Genomic DNA, 15,661 nt, shown 5'->3' with positions numbered 1-15,661 from the left:
TAGTTGTGTGTAGTGTGTACTGGTGAGGGTGTGTAGATGGGTGTAGTGTGTACAGGTGAGGTGTGTAGTTGTGTGTCTTTTGTTGTGTGTACAGGAGAGGGTGTGTAGTTGTGTGTAGTGTGTACAGATGAAGGTGTGTGAGGTGTGTAGTTGTGTGTGTGTGTAGTTGTGTGTACAGGTGAGGGTGTGTGGTTGTGTGTGTGTGTGTGTGTGTGTGTGTGTGTGTGTGTGTGTGTTTACAGGTGAGGGTGTGTGTGTGTGTGTAGTGTGTACAGATGAGGGTGTGTAGTTGTGTGTGTGTGTGTGTGTGTGTGTGTTTAGTTGTGGGTGAGGTGTGTAGTTGTGTGTCAGGTGAGGATTTGTGTAGTTGTGTGTGTGTAGTTGTGTGTACAAGTGAGGGTGTGTAGTTGTGTGTGTGTGTGAAGTTGCGTGACCATGCAGTAGTGTGTTACGGTGAGGAGTGTAGTTGAGTGTGTCCAGGTGATGTTGTTTAATTGTGTTTCTGTGTGTAATGAGTACAGGTGGTGTGTACTGTGTGTACAGTCAAGAGCATGTAGTTGCATGTGTGTGTATGTGTACAGATGTGGGTGTGTTGATGTGTGTGTAATTGTGTGTCAGGTGATGTTTAATTGTGTTTGTGTGTGTGTAGTGTGTACAGGTGAGGGTGAGTGATTGTGTGTGTCTGTAGTGTGTACAGGTGAAGGTGTGTAGTTGTGTGTGTGTGTGTGTGTGTGTGTGTGTGTGTGTGTAGTTGTGTGTACAGGTGAGGGTGTGTTGCTGTGTGTGTAGTTGCGTGACCATGCAGTTGTGTGTCCAAGTGAGTGTGTTGTGTGTTTGTGTTGTTGTGCGTACAGATGAGGGTGTGCACTGTGTGTGTGGTTGTGTGTACAGGTGAGGTGTGTAGTTGTGTTCGTGTGTAGTTGTGTGTACAGGTGAGCGTGTGTAGTAATGTGTGTGTTGTGTGTGTGGTTTTGTGTCCAGGTGTGTAGTTGTGTGTAGTGTGTACAGGTGAGGTTGTGTAGTTGTGTGTCTTTTGTTGTGTGTACAGGTGAGTGTGTAGTTGTGTACAGGTGAGGTGTGTGTGTGTACAGGTGAGGTGTGTGTGTGTAGTGTGTACAGGTGAGGTTGTGTAGTTGTGTGTGTGTAATTGTGTTTACAGGTGAGGTGTGTAGTTGTGTGTGTGTGTTTAGTTGTGGGTGATGGTGTGTAGTTGTGTGTCAGGTGAGGATGTGTAGTTGTGTGTGTGTGTGTGTGTGTGTGTAGTTGTGTGTACAGGTGAGGTGTGTAGTTGTGTGTGTGTGTGTTTAGTTGTGGGTGATGGTGTGTAGTTGTGTGTCAGGTGAGGATGTGTAGTTGTGTGTGTGTGTGTGTGTGTGTGTGTGTGTGTGTGTGTGTGTGTAATTGTGTGTACAGGTGAGGTGTGTAGTTGTGTGCCAGGTGAGAGGGTGTCATTGTACCTGTAATAAGTTCGTGTGTGTCCACATTTGTGTTGTTCTTCTTAGCGATGCGCTCAATAAGCCATTTGGAGCGAGAGTACTGCTGTGTCGCTAACAACCAGCGCAGAGACTCTGGAAATAACCTAAACACACACACACACACACACACACACACACACAGACACACACAGACACACAGACACACACACGTTTAAAACAGTGCACTCAAACAAGACAGGAAACATACAAGACCCACAGACAGACAGACAGACGGACATATAGACAGGTTTGCTTACCATATGTAGGACAGCATCAGTGACAGGGGGCAGATGATAACAGCCTGAAGAATCGTCCAATCAGAGCACAGGGCAGCAAGTCCTGGCATTAGCAACTGCCCTGCTAGCACCACAAAGTTAGCAACCATCGTCATGGAGAACCGCCAGCCAGGGAGACACAACTCGATCCCTGAAAACACACACACACACACACACACACACACACGGAACACATACGCTACTGTTACTGAGCTAGCTATGAGTCTGAGTGTGAGTTCTGGCTCTGTGTCCTCATCACTGTGTATACACATAACACACACAAAACACATCACTTTTTTAAAACACACACAAACACAATTTCTCTCTCTCTCACAAACATAATTTCCACAACATTACCCACATTACACAGACACATGTCCACTACACAGTGCACATTAGCACCATGACCAGCTCTCTAGATGTTTCCCAAACCACATTGTCATTTCTACTATACACAGTGGTATGACGAGACAACGTTTCTCCAGAACCCTGGTGCTACACTAAAAAAACAACACAAGCTACAACACAATACAAAGCTACATAAAGTGTATCGAGTGCAAACAGTGCAGACAAAAACAGTACAGACAGACAGACAGACAACAGTACTGACAAAGGGACAACACACATAACACAAGACAGCGCTGACCAGTAACCCTGCTGTTTACTCTGATTATACAGTACTCTGTAAAGAGGATTATAAAGCTATAACTGAGAGTAAATATAAACAAACACAATGCCGTGCAGAAAACAGCAGCAGCAGCAGTCAAGAGACGCAAAAAACAGCATGTAAACAGTGTAAAATGGTGAAGTATAAATAATAATAAATAAATGATGGTGGAATGGATTGAGATGAGTAATGAGTGTGTGTTCAGGTTGTACAGTTCGGTAAAACACAGTTCAGCAAAAAGCAGTTACTCAGTCTGGATGTGAGGCCCGAATGCTTCGGAACCGCTTTCCTGATGGTAGGAGAGTGAAGAGTGCGTGTGAGAGGTGTGTGTGGTCGTCCACAATGCTGTGTGCTTTGCAGATGCAGCGTGTGGTGTAAATGACCATGATGGAGGGGAGAGAGACTCCGATGATCTTCTCAGCTGCCCTCACTATCCTCTGTAGGGTCTTGCGATCCAAGACGGTGCGGTGATGTGATTCGAGCTGTGCATTGATACACGTCAAGTCAAGTCAAGTTTTTTTCTATTGTGCTTTTTACAACAGACATTGTCTCAAAGCAGCTTTACAGAAATCAACAGTCAAGGTAAATGTAGTGCATTTATCTCTGATGAGCAGCCGTGGCAACTGTGGCAAGGAAAAACTCCCTTAGATGTTATGAGGAAGAAACCTTGAGAGGAACCAGACTCAAAAGGGGAACCCATCCTCATTTGGGTGACATCAAGGGTCTGCTGGGTCAGCAGAGTGAGCAGCAGTGGACTGAGCACACAGCCCTGAGGTTGGGGCTCCAGGGGGGGTGGAAGCTGGGTCTTAATGTGCCTCATGACAAGCCTCTCGAAGCATTATCACGATGGGAGTAGGTAGGAACAATGTTGCTGCTCAGGGAGATGTTGAAGATTTCTGTAAAAACATCTGCTAGCTGTTCTGCACATTCCCTGAGCACTCTGCCAGGAATGTTGTCTGGTCCAGCAGACTTCCGTGGGTTAACTCTGCATAGAGTTTTCCTCACTTCAGCTGTGGTTAGAAAGAGCACCTGGTCAGTGGGAGGAGGGATGGTCTTCCTTGCCTTCAGGTTGTTCTGTACCTCAAACCGGGCGTAGAAGTCTTTCAGCGCATCTGGGAGGGAGTGGTCACGGTCAAAAGCAGGTGATGTCGTCTTGTAGTTCGCGATCGCCTGGATGCCCTGCCACTTGCGCCGGGTGTCCCCACTGTTCTGAAAGTGGTTGTGGATTTTCTTCGGGTGTGCACATTTTCTTCGAATTTGTCCCTTGCTGTTCTTTAGGCCGTCTTGTCCCCTGTTCTGAAAGCAGTGTCTCTTTGTTTCAGCAGCAAACACTTTTGCGGTCATCCACCGCTTCTGGTTCGAGCGTGTAGTGATGGTCTTGGAGATGGTCACATCATCAACGCACCTGCTGATGTAGATGGTCACTGATGATGTGTACTCCTCCAAGTAGATGGAATCGCCATTAGTTGCAGCCTCTCTAAACATGTCCCAGTCAGTGCACTCAAAGCAGTCCTAAAGAGCAGAAGTGACCCCTGCTGTGACCCCTGAAGTGATCACCTGTTTTAGAACCAGTTTAGAGCATCTGACGAGCGATCTGTATGCTGGAATGTTCTGAGTAGCCGAGATGGGGGCGGGGCTCCGCACAATGAGGGCGGGCTTTCGCACGATAGGGGGCGGGGCTCCGCACAATATGCCCCGGGGATGTTTGTGTAAACAAGTTCCAGTGTTCGCTCCTCTCGTTGCAAAGTCCAAATGCTGATGGAGTTTAGGAAGCACAGTCCTGAGATTCACATGGTTGAAATCTTTGGCGACAATAAACAATCCCTCGGGGTGAGCATTCTGCAGGTCGCTAATAGCGCCGTAGAGTTCACTTAGTGCCTCCTTAGCATTAGCGCTGGGGGCAATGTTCACTCCAACAATTAAAACAATGGTGAATTCCTGTGGTAAATAAAATGGTCTGCATCTTACAGACATGAACTCCACTAGTGATGAGCAGTAGCGTGAGACAAGCACGGAGTTCTTGCACCATTCCGTGTTGATATAAACACACACGCCACCACCGCGAGTCTTACCACACAGAGCTGCCTTTCGGGCAACACGAAACGCGTTTAGCCCGTCTAGCTGGATGGCGGCTTCCTGAACTCTGTCACTGAGCCACGGCCATTTAGCCTAGCACGGACACCCGTCCGCTTGTTGCGCTTCCGCTTCCTTGAGCAGCACTTCCAACGTCCCCTCTCCCAGCCACCAACATCAGGTGACCCCGAGGGCTGGGGGCCTGGTCTTTGTGGCCGAGGTCACAGCAAGCCGAGGTCGCCGAAGGTTATTAATTACATCATCATGCAGATTAGTGGTTGCATGATTCTTGTACCGTAACAGCGTCTGGTGGTCGTACACATGAACACAGCTGTCTCTGGTGTACATGTATTGTAAAAAGTCTGGCAAAATACGGTAAAAGCACCATTTTTGGATCCGGAGAGGCCGCTGCGAGCTACTGCCTCGCCGCTATTTTGGAAACTCAAGGTTACACAGGCCACATGGGGAAGTGCGTTAGTGTGGGTTGTGTCTCATTACTTACTCAGGACGTAGAGGGAGAGTGTGATCCCAGCAAGCCAGAAACCCTCGAAGAAGCGTAGTGTGCTGAACATGGTGACGTTAATGGAGAAGGCCACAGACAGACCAAACACCAGCGTGAAGAACACCGAGACCACCAACACCGCATGACGTCCAAACCTGAGCACAGAAAGTCATTCAGAGAGGCTGTCAGGTCTCACACACACTACTTTATACATGTTCAAATGTTTGTGAAAATCTGTAGCTAGTGATTATATTTATACTGAACACAACACTTGTTTTTGCCCCCATTTTTCATGAGGTTTTCTATGTACACAAAAGGTTGATGTAACATGCTAGGGATTTAGGACAATTTGTATGATATTTCATTGTGTGCATTTTATTTTCAAACACATTTAATGAAAAATGGCTTTATTGTTATACTGTAAGTATATATTGTGTCTTTATGAGGTATCTAAAATAGCCAATGAGGATTTTCTCCCTGTATGAGGGACAGACTGTTTGTCTAATCAGGTTTTGGTGGTGGACTGAATTGGAGGAACGCGGGAACGACCAAAGTGATCGTCACCTAACAGCGAAGCGGGAGAGTTCAGGACCCGGCCGATAAGCGAAACCACAGGTGTTAACTGGCTGACTCTGGTGCGCCAGTGGAGTTGCGATCGCCTACAACTCTTTTTCTTCAGGGATGACCCTGCAGCAGGGAGGAATAACGCCGGAGAAATCCCTGTTTTACTGAGTGAGAATCATTTGGTTTTGTGAGTAACTTGATGAAATCTGAAATCACCTGCTTTGTTGCTGAATGGATGCCTTATAAAACGTGCACCAGTGCTAAGGGCCCCAACTAATTACATACCTGGTTGTTTCTATTTTTGTGTTCATATTGTTTACTTTGAACTGACTAATCGGTTGTTGGGTTTAAGAGTCATTGACTGTCTGATTCAGTTCACTGCCACGTCTACCTTCGAATCGTTCAAAGGAACTGAACAGGCTGATTTATTCCGATGCTGATATACAGAAATCCCTGTCTGAGTCGGAGTCTAATTGTTGTTGTCTAATAACATCCACCATTCTGGATGTTTACTTGTTTTGACAAGGGTCATTGTGGTTTACAATAGACATAAGGAGATATTCATAGGGGAACTATTATAATTTTTTGGGGGGGGTTCAAAGTTCAGAAGTACAATTTAGCATTCTTTAATTTACTGATTATTTTGTTTTACTGCAGATTGGCTCAGAATAATAAATATCTTTTTTGTTGATAATTCAGGATAAATGTTTAGGGATTTATTAAGAATGCACTGATAACCTGTACCCATTACATTTTGGAGTCACCGGCATACATATTTCCACTGTTCTTAAATTGTAGTTCAGGAAAAGAAAGCATAGGTGAAAGTCCAGCATAATTCTCAGTCTATCAGCTGGGACTACAGGCTCCTGTGTGCCCCCAGAACCATAGGAGGGTTACACCTATTTCTCTCAAATATTGTTCACAAATCTGTCTAAATGTGTGTTAGTGAGCACTTCTCCTTTACCCAGAGAATCATCACCTCACAGGTGTGGCAGATCAGGATGCTGATTAGACGAATGATTACTACACAGGTGTGCTTTAGGCTGCTACAATAAAAGGTCACTCTAAAATGTACAGTTTTCACACAGCACAATGCCACAGATGTTGCAGGTGTTGAGGGAACGTGCGATCGGCATGCTGACTGCAGGAACGTCCACCAGAGCCGTTTCCTGTCAATTGAATGTTCATGTCGCTACCAAAAGCCGTCTCCAAAGGCGTTTCAGAGTATTTGGCAGTACATCCAACCGGCCTCACAACCACAGACCACGTGTAACCACACCAGCCCAGGACCTCCACATCCAGCATTGTCTGAGACCAGACACCCAGACAGCTGCTGCAACAATCGCTTTACATAAACAAAGAATTTCTGCTCGAACTGTCAGAAGCATCTCAGGGAAGCTCATCTGCAGGCTCTTGCAAAAACCAAAGTGTTGCGTTTATAATTTTGTTCAGTGTAGATAATCTAATCCTGTGGTTGCAGCTCGCTATGGGCAGATTAATAAGATCTAAGTATAGCATTAGCTCGTTTTCCTGAACGCAATGGAGAAGAAGCTCTAACGGTCGAGCTGAGCAACCAAAAGCCTGAGAGCTCTGTGATGGGCGGAGTGATTGGCAGAGGGGGCGTGGTCTCAGTCAGCTGACAGCTATAATAGTCTTCAGTGCAGAAAATGTCTAGGCTAGAGACCTGTCCCGTTCTCAAAAACCTGCAGGTCAAATGTACATAAGTAGTTTAATTTTCAATGCACTGACTGCTTCTTCCTGCTACTCTTTTGTTTGTTTGTTTGTTTCACCTGCTTCCCTTTTAAATACGAATGAAAATGAACCAGAAAATTAACAAAGGTTTCGTTTTATTTGAGTTTGACTTTTGTGTAAATGATGAACATGGATATGAACAAGGAACTTTTTAGAACATCAACTGAAACAATCTCTTGTAAAAACAGACCAAGGTTTGATTCTCCTGTCCTGCACTTCAGACGATGTTCCTCGGTGTGCTCTGGCAGTTTACTGCACATGAACCACGTGAGAGTTTGATTCCGATTTGAGTCTTTTCTTATTTTTTTATATTTTAAATACTGCAACCCGCACACACAAGTATTTTACCGCCCGCACCTGCCTCACCAATTAACTCTCGCCCTGCACCGCACGTGTTTGCGTCGAGTCCCGAGGGAACGCAGGTCTCTAGTCTAGACCTCGGTTTTAGCAGGACATTTCCCATAATCCCTCAGTGTGGTCATATGACCAGACACTCACCAATCAGCCAGCACTCCAAGAACCAGATACCCGAATATGGAACCAACCAGCAGGGAGAACTTAGCGATGTGTACCTTCCAAGCAGAGTCACACACCAGATTCCACTAAAGAGAGAGAGAATGAACACACACACACACACACACACACACACACACACACACACACACACATTAGTTCATGTTGTTATTTATCTTATAGCAGCTATAAACAGAAAAAACTGAAAGAAAGAGAGAGAGAGAGAGAGAGAGAGAGAGAGAGAGGAGAGAGAGAGAGGGAAGGGAGAGAAGGAGGAGAGAGAGAGAGAGAGAGAGAGAGAGAGAGAGAGAGAGAGGAGGAGAGAAGGACGGAGAGAGAGAGAGAAAGTGGGAGGAGAGAGTGGGAGGGAGGGTGGGAGGGAGAGAGTGACAGGGAGGGAGAGAGAGAGTGAGAGAGAGAGAGGGAGGGAGAGAAAGTTCAGTTAGCACGTGCTATAAACAGCTGTTTGTGCTGAACTGAGAGCAGCATCACTTCCTGGTTCGTCACTGCATGTGCTGCTTTGACCAGTAAGAGTTTATAAAGAATAATAAAACTAAGACTCACACGTGGTGAATAAAATCCTCCCATATATCGTTAGAATCCTGCACTTATTGTCTACATTGTCCATCAGTCATTTTGTTTCCATAATGTTACTGTCTGGAAATAAAAGGTTTGAAATTATGAGAGGTGATGCAGAACAGATACCTGCCTATAGTGGAGACTCAAGGCCGAGATTCTGCCACTTTAGGTTTTTTTTTTTTTGTGTGTGTGTGGGGGGGGGGGTTTGATTTTACAAGCCATATTTGTTTTTTTTTACCATGAAGATGTTTTTTTATGCGAAAGTTATTCCGAAACATATACAAACAAAACACCAACCGAGGTACTTTGAGGTAAACAAAAGAATAAACATCTAAATCACAACACTATTGTTTGTTTGGAGCAGAAATGCTTTATGGCATGTTGTTCACTGGACCCTTATCTTTCCTAATAAAGCGGGATTCACAGCAGTGGATGTGTTTGTGACTCGTTATTACAATAATAATGTAAGAAGTGCAGTTTTGATGCATGTTGTTGTTGTGTACTGCTCACACACATTCAGTAAATACATTCATTATACGTTTTCATTAAAAACTGTGATCTGAAATCGCTGCTTGAGACTCAGAGCTTTAGAATGATGTATAGGGAGTCATGTTCCTCTTCTCCTTTTTATTTCATTTATTGCTAAACATTAACACCTGAGAACACCAGGATATCGGTCACGCTGACGCGGCGCTGAAGGCTAAAAGGTTAAAACATTTACATCAGTCTGGGATTCCACCATTACAGCCAGGTCACCTGCATCTGCTGACAGGTGAAGTAAATGTCTGATTGATTGCTGAGTGTACAGCATTCCTGACAGTGAACAGCCTCGTCTGATTCCTCTGTACACTCTAAAAGGGGCACATAAACCACCATTAACCTTCAGACACTGAAGATCGTGGCTTTGAAACCAGGGTTGAACCCAAAGCTTTCTGGCACCTTCCACAAGTATTCATGCTCCACCCGGGCAAAAGCCTTTTCCTGGTCTAGGAGAATCCGACCCGTCTTTACGCCCAATAGCCAGGAGACGTCCAAAATGTCACAAATTAAGTAAACGTTATTAAATATCGGCGTGTCAGACACACAGCACGTCTGGTCATGGTGAATGATCTGCTGCATCACCTTCGTCAGTCTCGACAGCAGCTTGCAGTCAGTGCACAGTAGTGACACTGGGCACCAGTTCTTAAGGTGGGTCAGGTCTCCTACAGCTGGATGGGAGCGACCACCCTTTACACTGGCCTGTAGGACCTCCAGCATGTCCTGCCCTGTTGCCCAGAACATTTTGAAGAACTTAACAGGGAGACCATCTATACCTGGCACCCGCCTATTCATCATGCCCTGGAGAGCCTCCTGAAGCTCAGCCAGTGACAGCTCCCTGTCCCACTCCTTGGCCACTGACTCTGTGAGCCTAGGCAGGTCTATGAAGAAGACCTCTTTTGACCTCTTGCTGCTATACAGTTTTGAGTAGAAGCTGTCTGTCTGCTGGCGAATTTCAGAAGGCTCTGACACGAGCTCCCCTGATTCTGTTTGCCTGGCAAGCATGAATTTTTTTTGTCTATACTTTTGTTACTTGGAAGGAGCATCTATCTCAGTGACGCTTTTAAAGCATGAGCAGAACAGCGCCCCCTGTACTGCAGTGTCCAGTACAGTTTATTTTTGAGGGCTTCAATATGCCCTCGATTTCCTGTGGCCTCCAAACTGTCTCTATCTCCAGAGCTTTTAGAGATTTGGCAATGTCTCTTGTGACATCAGGAGTTTACTGTTGAATAAAACTCCTGCTGTAGGGAGTTAAAAGCTCCTTCTCACATTTAAAACAATTCAACAAAAAATAAAAGACTCTAAAATGAGCATCTTCTAAAACTGCAGTGTTACATTTACGTCATTTTGGCAGACGCCCTTATCCAAAGCGACTTACAACTGAGCAGGGGAGGGTTTTTTTTAGCGCTTTTGCTCAAGGGCCCAGCAGTGGCAGCTTAGTGGTGGTGGGATTTGAACCTGTGATCTTCTGATCCAAAGCCCAATGCCTTAACCACTGAGCTCCCACCTCCCACCTGTTAAAATGCAGTAGCTGCTCTTAGGTTTTATATTCTTTTTACTGATGGTAGACTGAACCATGCAGTGATCTGAGATGCCTACAGGAAAAATAAAACACTTTGTAAAATAAGTCAGTTGATGCTTAAAACAATTAAATTGATTTTATCTCATGAGGGAGAGCGTGTTGTCTCTGCAGTGAGCTCACGTGTACTGTCTCTGTTTCTCATTAAAATTTCTCCATATGTCACAGAGATTGTGGGTCTCCACCAACTCCCACAGACGCTTACAGGAAGCTCGACAGAGAGAGAGAGAGAGAGAGAGAGAGAGAAGAGGGGTGACAGGGAGAGAGAAGAGGGGTGACAGAGAGAGAGAGAGAAGAGAGAGGGAGAAGAGGGGTGACAGCGAGAGAGAGAAGAGAGAGAGAAGAGAGAGAAGAGGGGTGACAGAGAGAGAGAGAGAGAGAGAGAGAGAGGAAGAGAGAAGAGGGGTGACAGAGAGAGAGAGAGAGAGAGAGAGAGAGAGAGAGAGAGAGAGAGAGAGAGAGAGGGGTGACAGGAGAGAGAGAGAGAGAGAGAGAGAGAGAGAGAGAGAGAGAGAGAGAGAGAGAGAGGGGTGTGAGAGAGAGAGAGGAGAGAGAGAGAGAGAGAGAGAGAGGGGTGTGAGAGAGAGAGAGAGAGAGAGAGAGAGAGAGAGAGGAGAGAGAGAGAGAGAAGAGAGAGAAGAGGGGTGTGAGAGAGAGAGAGAGAGAGGAGAGAGAAGAGAGAGAGAGAGGTGAGAGAGAGAGAGAAGAGGGGCGTGAGAGAGAGAGAGAAGAGAGAGAAGAGGTGTGAGAGAGAGAGAGAGAGAGAGGGGTGTGAGAGAGAGAGAGAGAGAGGAGAGAGAGAGAGAGCGAGAGAGAGAGAGAGAGAGAAGAGGGGTGTGAGAGAGAGAGAGAGAGAGAGAGAGAGAGGAGAGAGAGAGAGAGAGAGAGAGGGGTGTGAGAGAGAGAGAGAGAGAGAGAGAGAGAGAGAGAGGAGAGAGAGAGAGAGAGGGGTGTGAGAGAGAGAGAGAGAGGGGTGTGAGAGAGAGAGCGAGAGAGAGAGAGGAGAGAGAGAGAGAGAGAGAGAGAGGGGTGTGAGAGAGAGAGAGAGCGAGAGAGAAGAGGGGTGTGAGAGAGAGAGATTTTTTGACTTTTAAAAAGACCTTTATTACCAGTTCAGGACATACAACAGCAACTGGTAAAAAGGTTCAATTTAAGTCAATGCAGAAAAAAATAAAAATAGATTAAAAAAAAGTCATTCATGTAAAAAAAATTCTAAAATGTATAAGATGTGTTTAAGACATGCTCAGTGCAAAATGCAGTTCATCATTTAAAACCAAACAGAGTGCATCTTTATTGCACCAGATTCTCTCCAACATCACCAACTTTACCGTCTTTCTGTAAAAGTGAAAGTCCACTAGAATCCTGGACTTCATCATTGCTGCTGCCACCAATTTTGCATCAGTGCTGCCTCTACGTTCTATTTTATTTCTGCGGCTGATGTAAATGCCCATCATCGCCTGGCCCACGACAAAGTTTAAAAGTTGACACTCCGCTTGCCTTCTCTAAGTGTACTTCACTCCCAGGATAAAAGTTTGGACCGAGAAGGATCTGTTAAAAGCACTAAAAACAGTCCGTAAAAGAGTAAAAAGTGGATTCAGTCTGGGACACTGAGTAAAAGCATGAAATATCGTCTCTCTTTGGAGACAGAAGGGACACTCGTGACTCGACTCTGGACACAGAACCGAGACAAAGGCATTAACAGCAATGATTCCGTGCAGGATTCTCCACTGTATGTCTCCAGTTCTTTTCGTTAATGGTGGCTTGTAGAGTGTTCTCCACTGTGGTCGCTCTTCCTCCCCCAGCCCGAGGACAGAGCGCCACCGTGTGTCAACTCTACCATTAATACTTTTCTTGTTAAAAACCATAACACAAGCTCTATAAAACAATTTCCCAGAGACCATGTAGAAGTCCATACCTGTGACATTCTTACAGTCTAAAAAGTGACCAGTACTTCTCTCTAAGTCTGGAGACAGAGAAAGCTCAGGAAAAGGGTCCTCCTCATTCAGCTGTTCAGAGGCTCCACAGTACTTCACTAACATTCGTAGCTCCATTGGTGAAAGAGCAGAGTTCCACCCCTGGAGTAGTCGTGCCACGATCCGTACTGATCTCAATCCCAGCCGGGCAGCCACTCCACTGGCGTCCTTGAAATCTGGTCCAGCCAGGTCCACCAGGCGTCTCAGCGTGATAAGACCAGATGCCAGCAGAGTCTGGGTAAGGGCACGGCCTGCAGTGTCCAGACGGGCTCCATAGATAAGGGGCTCCTGAAGTAGCCAGTGTAGTGAGTCCATGCCCGTGGCTCTCTCTGTCTTAAAAAGTCTCCACACATAAAAAAGATTGCGATAAAAAACAGGTAGTCCCAAAGTGTCTAGTCTTCGAGGGTTTAAAAAAAACAAAGGTCTGTCAAGCCCTAGATTTCGAAAAGACCTTAAAATAGTACTGGCCACACATTTCCAACTTAAAGACATTATACCGCTTAAAAATCTCTGTAAAAACTGTAAACGAAAAGCAGCGGTTCTGCTCTGCAGGTGCACTACGCCCTGCCCACCTCCATCTTTAGGTAGGTACAAGACACCTTGGGGCACCCAGTGTAGCTTGTCGCAGAAAAAACCCAAAAACATCGACTGAATCCTTGATAAAAGCGTCACAGGTGGGTCTATACATGTCAATTAGTGCCACAGGGAGGACGCTGCCAGGTTGTTTATAATCAGCACGCGTCCTCTTTGGTAATAGCCTCCTCCATTTATCCAAGCGACCTTTTATTTTTGAGACTGTCCCTTCCCAGCTCTTATGCATGAAGGCCCCTCCTCCCAGGTAAACTCCCAGATATTCAAAACCCCGAGACCCCCCGGGAGTTCGGGCACGCTAGATGACCAACGCCCGACCAGAAGGGCCACGCTCTTCCCCCAGTTAATCTTGGCCAAGGAAATTGTGCCATAGTCCCTGGAGATTTTATTCAGTGCGTCAATGTCGGTCTGTTGGTCAATAAAACTACTATGTTGTCAGCATACGCAGACAAACGGAGAGTGGTCCCACAACCAGGAAAAGAGAAACCTTTTAGGTCACTTCTCAGCCTGTTCAAAAACGGTTCTATGGCTAGGGCGTAGAGTATTCCTGACAGAGAGCAACCTTGTCTCACACCCCTGTACACTTTAAAAGGAGCACATAAGCCACCATTAACTTTCAGTACACTTTCAATGTCACAATACAAAACTCTTATTTTATTTATAAAATCAGAGCTAAAACCAAAAGCTTCAAGAGTTTTCCATAAAAAATCATGTTCCACCCTGTCAAACGCCTTCTCCTGGTCTATGGAGATCAGACCCATTTTCTGCCCGAACAATTCCGATGCACTAATAAGATCCATAACCAGCGAGATGTTGTCAAATATCGACCTCCCAGGTACACAGTAAACCTGATCAGAATGAATAACTTCCTCCAGAACGCTTCCCAGTCTGGTAGCTAAAACCTTAGAGAGCAGTTTGTAGTCGCTGCACAATAGGGACACAGGTCTCCAGTTTTGTACGTACGTTAAGTCTCCTTTTTTCGGGAGTAGCATGAGGACTGCCCTCCTGCAACTCAGTGGAAGCAAACCTTCAGTTAAGCTGCTGTTAAGTACTTCCAGCAAGTCCTCCCCACAACGGCCCAGAATCACTTGTAGAACTCTGCTGGAAGCCCATCAATACCCGGTGCTCTTCCACTCTCTGTACCATGTAAGGCGTTAAGAAGCTCCTCTGAAGTTATCGCCCCACTGAGTGCTGCATCGAGGTGTTCAGGGACTTTGGGCAGCCCTCCCAGGAAGACCTGCTCTGTGACCTGGTCCACTACGAGCTCACTGGTGTAAAGCTGTTCATAAAAACTAACTGTTCTCCTGCGTACTTTGGTGGGACTTGATAGAACGTCCCCAGTTTCGGAACGCAGGTTGTGGATAAAACGTTTTTGGCCGTTTTTCTTCTCGTGGTTAAAAAAGAACGTAGACGGCGCATCCATCTGGTCCGCGTTCTGGAAGCGTGATCTTATCAGCGCACCTTGTACTTTTAACCCTAGGAGGTCAGATAGCTTCTTCTTCTTAGCTGAAAGGGTCTGAACACGGTCCTGATCTCCTGCAGGCTGTAAAAGGGAGTGGAGTTCTAAAATGTCATGTTCTAATTGCTGTATTGACTGAGCCAACTCTCTTGTGACATTAGCAGTGTACTGTAGACATAACTGTTTGGTGTGAACTTTGCCCAGGTCCCACCACTGCTGCAAGGAGGTAAAGTGTTTCTTATCCTCTCTAAAAAAAGGTAAAAATATCCGTAAAATGATTATCGTGTAAAAGAGCCGTATTAAAATGCCAGTATGCACTTCTTGGTTTAATAGAATTTAAAACTGCTACACAAGAAACCAAGCTGTGGTCTGAGAGACCAACAGGGCTGATAACACAGCTCTTTAAAATGTTTAAATGATGCTTAAAAACGTAAAACCTGTCCAACCTCGCCAGTGACATAAAATTGTTGCGGTAAAATAAAAACGTGTTTTTCGAACTGGGCCCTGACTTTTACCAGTCTGCCCTTCACCATCTCCTCTGTATCGTACGTAACTGGTGTAAAATTCTTAGAGAATAAAATAGCCACGCCCCCACTGGTGGAGGTGTAGTGGCTCAGGCAGGAAAGACCAGGCGATTCCTGTGTCCAGTCAGGGAGATTTTCACTGTCACTGTGGTTCTCTTGTAAAAACACACATCTATCTTCTTCTGCCTCGCTACTTTAAATATCTCCGCTCTCTTCCTGCTATCTCTCGCCCCATTAACATTTAGAGATGAGATGTGTACGTCCTCCATGACAAACCAGAAGAGGGTTAATAACAGCAGAGTGTGCAGCCACTGAGGACTGAGAAACTAAACCGCTTCACCTCCATTATCACACAAGTTAGTGAGTTTCATCAGCCAAAAAACTTCCTTATCCTCAAACAACCTTCACTCATGAACCGTTTAATAGCTTCATATAAGCGCTTTAAATCAGGGAAGTGATCACTGATGTTCACCAGACGCATGTTTTTAGTGACTTTAGGTTAGTGTTTAATTCCAGTGACAGTATAATCTTTATTAAGAGTATTACTCACAGCAGGGTTGGGAACACTGGACTCAGGCACAACCACATCACTCTCTGT

At 45.6% G+C, this 15,661-nt stretch overlaps 1 protein-coding gene across 1 annotated transcript in view; it reads right to left on the bottom strand.

Annotated features, from left to right (window-relative positions):
* LOC124386995 (solute carrier family 22 member 23-like) overlaps positions 1-15,661 on the bottom strand; it is a 46,818-nt gene that overhangs the window by 11,681 nt on the left and 19,476 nt on the right. Inside the window, exons 2-5 of the mRNA XM_046851074.1 lie at positions 7,807-7,910; positions 4,993-5,147; positions 1,733-1,901; positions 1,458-1,579 (exon numbers count right to left, since the gene is read on the bottom strand). Of these exons, the coding sequence (XP_046707030.1) occupies positions 1,458-1,579; positions 1,733-1,901; positions 4,993-5,147; positions 7,807-7,910 (550 nt within the window). The remainder of the gene's footprint in view (positions 1-1,457; positions 1,580-1,732; positions 1,902-4,992; positions 5,148-7,806; positions 7,911-15,661) is intronic.

The sequence above is a fragment of the Silurus meridionalis genome, chromosome 6 (genome assembly GCF_014805685.1).
Source record: "Silurus meridionalis isolate SWU-2019-XX chromosome 6, ASM1480568v1, whole genome shotgun sequence".
NCBI classification, from domain to species: Eukaryota; Metazoa; Chordata; class Actinopteri; order Siluriformes; family Siluridae; genus Silurus; species Silurus meridionalis.
The sequence above is the reverse complement of the archived record's forward strand: the minus strand, read 5'-3'. Positions and strand labels throughout refer to the sequence as shown.